This window comes from Capsicum annuum, chromosome 10, assembly GCF_002878395.1.
Source record: "Capsicum annuum cultivar UCD-10X-F1 chromosome 10, UCD10Xv1.1, whole genome shotgun sequence".
Taxonomy (NCBI): Eukaryota; Viridiplantae; Streptophyta; class Magnoliopsida; order Solanales; family Solanaceae; genus Capsicum; species Capsicum annuum.
Window position 1 is genome coordinate 3,209,419 of NC_061120.1, and position 6,483 is coordinate 3,215,901.

At 36.6% G+C, this 6,483-nt stretch overlaps 1 protein-coding gene across 1 annotated transcript; it reads right to left on the minus strand.

Annotated features, from left to right (window-relative positions):
* Positions 1 to 2,804: 2,804 nt before the first annotated feature.
* LOC107844096 (extensin-2-like) lies at positions 2,805 to 3,488 on the minus strand. The gene is made up of 2 exons (XM_047398305.1): positions 3,212 to 3,488; positions 2,805 to 3,088 (listed from the first exon to the last, which is right to left on the minus strand). Exons 1-2 carry the CDS (start codon positions 3,486 to 3,488, stop codon positions 2,805 to 2,807), a joined length of 561 nt encoding a protein of 186 aa, XP_047254261.1.
* Positions 3,489 to 6,483: the final 2,995 nt, after the last annotated feature.

Genomic DNA, 6,483 nt, shown 5'->3' on the forward strand with positions numbered 1-6,483 from the left:
TGGACATCTGGAGCGTGAACAATATAAGACGGGGGGGCCCAACATCGAAAACAATGAACGGGTGGGCTGGAGCGTGAACAATAAAGACGATGAACTGGGTGGGCCAGGGCTGGACATCTGGAGTGTGGACAATATAAGATGGGGGAACCAACATCGAAAACAATGAACTGGGTGGACCTGACTCTGATATCATGATAAAGAAATGGACCTTGAGCCTAACTCAACCTTAAAAGCTAGTTGGGAGGATTGCCCAAGACCATATAAGGAGACCAAGGACCCTTTAACCCACCGATGTGGGACTCCAATATCGCATGCCCAGGGCTGGACATCTGGAGCGTGGACAATATAAGATGGGGGGGCCCAACATCGGAAACAATAAACGGGTCGGCCAGGGCTGGACATCTGGAACGTGAACAATATAAGACGGGGGGGCCCAACATCGGAAACAATGAACGGGTGGGCCAGGGATGGACATCTGGAGCGTGAACAATAAAGACGATGAACTGGGTGGGCCAGGGATGGACATCTGGAGTGTGGACAATATAAGACGAGGGAACCAACATCAGAAACAATGAACTGGGTGGGCCTGACTCTGATATCATAATAAAGAAATGGACCTTGAGCCTAACTCAACCTCAAAAGCTAGCTGGGAGGATTGCCCAAGACCATATAAGGAGACCAAGGACCCTTTAACCCACCGATGTGGGATTCCAACAGGCCTCCAACCGGAGCGTGTGCAATATAACATAGTGGCCTAAACAAGGAAGGATCGGCCCGATTCTAGCACCATGTAAAAATATGACACTTGGGCTAAATTCAATTCCAAAAATTAATTCATAAGTGGAAAATTGTCCACGTCGATATAAGCAAATCACAAATCTATTCTCCAATTAATGTGAGACTCTAACCCATTCTAACCATGTCAAATAACTAACTTTTAGCTATATATGCTTGTCATGATGATGTATCCAATTGCAAAAGGTTAACAAACTTGTTAACATGGGATAAATGATTTTCCAATATTTATGTCAAATACAATTCCAAGTCTTGTTGATTAGAAACCTAAACTTCCTTATATTTGTTGTTTTGAATAAAATCAAAATTATGTATGCCAATAAGTGGTGGAGCCATGAATTTATATATAAAAAATCCCACTTAAGGATTTAAATTATGATCTAAAATAATTTCCAACTCCTTTTGCCACTTTGCTATAACTTTTCCTTATCATATATATATATATATATAAAACTTGTTTTTCCGTATTTGCAATAGCCAGTTTAAGAAAGTAAAACTAAGATAGAAAACTTCTCTAGCGCATATGTTAGAATATGTGACACTCCAGCTTAGAATAAGAAGTCCCACACCAACAAACACCGTAGAGATGATGATGGGCATATAAGTAAACAGGTCTTAGACCCTACTTACATGTTTTAAAGCCGTGCGGGAAAGTCCTAAGTGGAAAATATCACTAGCGGGTTTGACCATTACAAATGATATTGGAAACACTCCTATGTCAGCCTTGTCGGTGTGGGCCAAAGTTCAACCGATTTTAGTCAAATCCCGCTAAGGCGGGGGAAACCTCAGTGTTGAGAGTCTAGGCAACCCATACGATAGGGCAAACCTTAGCGAGGACGTATGTGACCATCAGGGGCGGATCTTTGTAGAAGGATGGGGTGCCACGGCACCCGCACTTCTTGGTCGAAATCCTATATATTTATGTGTATATTTGTATATATGTATTAGTTAACGTATAATTATTATGCTTGGCACCCACACTACAAAGTGAGCTGACGGTGCAAGTGGTTGAGATGACCAGCAGCGTGGTTTGAACCCAGCTTAGGACTCTTTTTTAGATTAATTTTTTAGCATTATACTTTCTGCTTTCTCATTAAAAAATCGAACTGACCCCTTTTAACAAAACCCTTAATGACACCAACTAGGCAAGCCTTCATGCTATACCAACTTTTGTTGATATATATAATTATAGTTTACTCTGTGAATATTGACTCCACTATCCTAAAATATTGTACGGAGTGTACGTTATTATTCAAAATAGGGTGGCACCCGGAGCTTCCAAATCCTGGATCCGCCTCTGGTGACCATCCTATCTTAGGATGAGAAATTCCACATCGACAAAATACAGGGACGTATGAACAGGGTTTACACTCTAATAACGCGTTTATAGTCGTGTCGCTCTTAACCGGACAATATCCCTAGTGAGTTGGACCTTTACGGGATAGTTGTTTTTGTTATCTTGGAATGTTTATCCCCCTGGCTAATTAAATCAACCTGCACTATACATATTTTAAAAGTTCAACAGTACAGAGTTTTGATATTAATAAACTTATGTGAATCTAGAAATTGGCAATTGTTGGGAGGATATAGATGATTAGTACAAGTTTTTTTAATATAAATGATGGTACATGCACTGTCAGTAATTAAAGAAAATTTGTATTCAATTGAACATTTCTATGGAAACCAACTCACAATTTAAATGGAAAAAACAAATGCAACCGAAAAAGGGGTGGGGTGGGGTTGGGGTGGGGGTTGGGGTGGGGGTTGATAACAAAAAACTAAGAATTACAAATTTTGATAATGTCCTTAATTCAAGAGATGAAATTCCTTAGGATTATGTTGTGCTAGAAAAGGGCCATCAAGAAATATGTTGCATATTAGAGATAAATATTTAGTAGTATGAAGGAGGTGGCCACATGTGGTTGCTTTTAGAAAAGCAACCTCTGTTTTTGAGACCACGGCTTGTGGTCGGTTTTGTGGTTGCACAGTGATCACTTTTCCTGTTTTTTCTAGTAGTGTGATGGAGAAGGAGTTGTGGATGAGTGATAATAGTAGGGAGGTGGCGGTGACGGTGTAGGAGGAGACAGTGAAATATAGTAGTACTGTGGTGGTGGTGGTGACGGCGAAGGAAGAGGTGGTGAATTATAGTAGTATGGTAGTCGAGGGGGAGGCGATGGTGGAGGTGGTGACTTGTAATAGTACGAAGGGTGCTCGAGTTCCTTAGGATCGGTTGGCTTCTTGTAATAATCGCTTTTTGACAATGAAGGTACCTTGTAATACTCATTCTTTGGCTCTGATGGCACTTTGTATTAGTCATTCTTTGGTACTGAAGGCACCTTGTTGTAGTAGTCATTCTTTGACAAATACGGCACCTTGTACTCTTGTTTAGGCGTAGAAGGTACCTTGTAGTAGTTACCTTTCGAAAAAGGTGGGACCTTGTAGTTATCTGAAACTGACGGTTTCTTGTAGTAGTCATTCTCCGGCACAGATGATGGCACCTTGTACTCTTGTTTAGGCATAGGAGGTACCTTGTCGTAGTTACCTTTCGGAAAAGATGGGATCTTGTAGTAATCAGAAACTGCTGGTTTCTTGTAGTAGTCCTTCTTTGGCAAAGACGACACCTTGTAGTTGTTAGGCAAAAATTGTTTTTTGGATGACACCTTGTAGTGGTCTTTAGGTACCTTTGGCACCATGTCATAGCTAGGTTTGGCTAACATGTGGTACATTGGAGTAATGATTTTGGGGTACCTTTGGTATATTATAGGGCACTTGTGGCACATGATTACTGTAGGTTGACATAGGTGAATATGCCATAGTGCAAGTGACAATCAAGAAAAATGCCAAAGCACAAACAAATTGAGGCAATTGATACTTCATTTGACTCCCCATTGAGAATATTTGGGTTCTAAATTTAGACTTTTTGTTTTGTTTTTTTTGTGTGTATTTGTCATTGGAGTAACTAGGAGTTTATATAGCCTAAATTAAGAAGTGGGTGACCTTGATGATTTGGTACTTCAAAATAATTTAAACAAATTTGAGATTTTCCCATTTTGGGTTTATGTTGTTCCACTAACATCTTGAGATAATGGGAGGCCATGGACAAACACAAACTCCTATCAGATGTTCGATTTAGTTGAGATAAAAAACTAAATCTACACTTCATTTTAAAAAAAATAAAATAAAATAAAAATTTCCCATGTTCGATATTCGTTTGGGGATCCCAGATTAATCTGAATTTACGCCGTGTACTCCTTTATTAAGGAGAAGTGCTCCTACCAAGATCTTTTTCATTCTCGATATTCGAATCTGATATGTCTGATTAGATGTACATAGCTCATTCTTAACATTTTGGGACATCTAGTCTATCTTAAATTATATATCTCCAATAAAACAATGCACGCATTTCCACAAAGTATGAGGAATGGATGTGCATTTTCTTATGCAAAATTCTACATTAATTTCACCGATCCAGCTTTGAGTTTATCACGCAACAAATTACTTTTTTTTTTTTATTTTTTGTCACATAAAAATCATTCAATTTAATTTTTTTCACACAATGTTTTTATTACATAAAAATCAATTAACATTAAAGTTTATCACACAAAAATCACTATTCTATTTTTTGTCACATAACTTGAGATCAAGAAGGCTTATATTGTTAACTAGGGGCTTTTATGTCTTGGAATAATTAAAGGGAATATAAATAATAATAAAAATTATTATTTTCTTGTATGGTCAAGTTTTCAAGATAGTGAAAATTTATAATATTTAGCTTTTTTAATTAAACTAGTCAAATTTTCATTCTATGTCAATAAGATTTTTTACAACAAGAATCAAGGCAACATATTTTAAGAAATGGCTAAAATTCTATTAGCTTAAAAGATTCTTGATCAATATAAATAAGTACTACGAATAGAAAATTTTTGAGTCCTTTTAACTCCAAGGGACCTAAAACTAAACCTTCCCTCTCTATGTTGTATATTATGTTTTCAACGTGTATTTGTATATCTATTTGTTGTTTTGTATTAAAAGAAATAAAATACGGAGATTGGAGATGAAAAATCAAATAAAATAAAAATACAAAAAGTAACGTTGTTAAACTAAGTGAAATTTAACATGCTTAAAACAAAGATTGGGCCAAGATGGGCCGATGCTAAAAACACAGATTGGGCCAAGCAGATAGAGATCAAGAGCTTCTCTTTTTCTGATTAACAACTTCATTATGTCCACGCAGTGCTACAAATGGAGATATTAACTATATTTTATTATTTATAATTTGATCCTTATCAAAATTCAATGCAATTGTTTAGCCCTGTATTTATAACTATATTTCGTAACATAGCATTGTGGAATTACGTTAAGAGTGAAAAATCAATGTTATACTTTCTAACTTCTCTGTTTCACAGAGCATTGTGGAATTATGTTAGAGTGAAAAATCAATGTTATACTTTCTAACTTCTCTGTTTCTTTTTCCTTTGTTAATTTTCATGACTTATCCTATTTTCAGTATCTTGTGGAATTTTGCAGGACAAACACAAAGAATAAGGTGAATATGCCATAGTGCAATTAGCAATCAAGAAAATGCCAAAGCACAAACAAATTGAAACAATAATTGATACTTCATTTGGCTCCCTATTGAGACTATTTGGGTTCTAAGTTTAGATGTTTTGTTGTTGTTGTTGTTGTTGTGTAGATTTGTGATTGAAGTAACTAGGAGTTTAGGTAGAGTTATAGACTAAACTAAAGGTGATCTTGATGATTTGGATGTTTAAAATAATTTGAGAAAATGCTCTATTACCACCTTGAACTATACGCGAAAAGGCTGAGACACACCCTTAGAAGGTCCTATTACCCCTGGACTAATTAAAACCGTATTTTTGACAACCTTACTGCCTACGTGGCACAACACACTGAAGAGTCCATGTAGCCACAAGTGTGTGCAACGTATGTGCCACGTAGATACTAAAGTTGTCAAAAATACGATTTTAATTAGTCCGGGGGTAATAGGACCCTCCTAAAATTTGGGGATGTCTCAGCCTTTTTGCATATAGTTTAAGGTGGTAATGGAGCATTTTCTCAACTAATTTTGACAAATTTGAGATTTTCCCTTTGTTAGTTAATGTTGTTCCACTAACATCTTGGTATAAAGGGAGGCCATGAAGAAATCACAACTTTGCTTGACTTACTTATATTTTTAGAAATAGAGTTTTTTCTTTTTGACTTTTTACTCAATGTTCGATGTCCACTTTGAGGCTATAGCTAATCTAAATTCGCATCGCATACGACTCATGTTAAAGTAGAAACCTACCTATCATTTCCAGGACTCGAAACCTATGGTTATTGATACGTTAATTTTATGACATAATACATAAGCATGCGATTTAACTTGTTCCTTATCTGGCATTCAACTTAGGGAGTGCACAACTAGACACTTACACATTTATAAAGTTGAACAAGTAGACACGTGCAATCACATGGCATCTACGTGGAATCTACATGGCAATTTCATGCGAATTGCCACGTAGGACGCGTGTGGCTAGTTGTTCAATTTTATACAAGTTTAAGTGTCTACTTGTGCACACTCAAAGTTGAAATATATAAATTACAACTAAGATCAGGTTAAATGACACATTATTGACTCTCAATTAGAAACTAGCTCTTAATTGTTTACAATTATAAGTTTTTAAA

What these genes read in the sequence shown, in the direction of transcription:
- LOC107844096 (XM_047398305.1), bottom strand. Translation starts at nt 3,488, where the DNA reads ATGGTGCCAAAGGTACCTAAAGACCACTACAAGGTGTCATCCAAAAAA. An exon ending in GGTCCCACCTTTTTCGAAAG is followed by an intron (nt 3,089 to 3,211) that starts GTAACTACTACA and finishes AAGTGCCATCAG; the next exon opens with AGCCAAAGAATGAGTATTAC.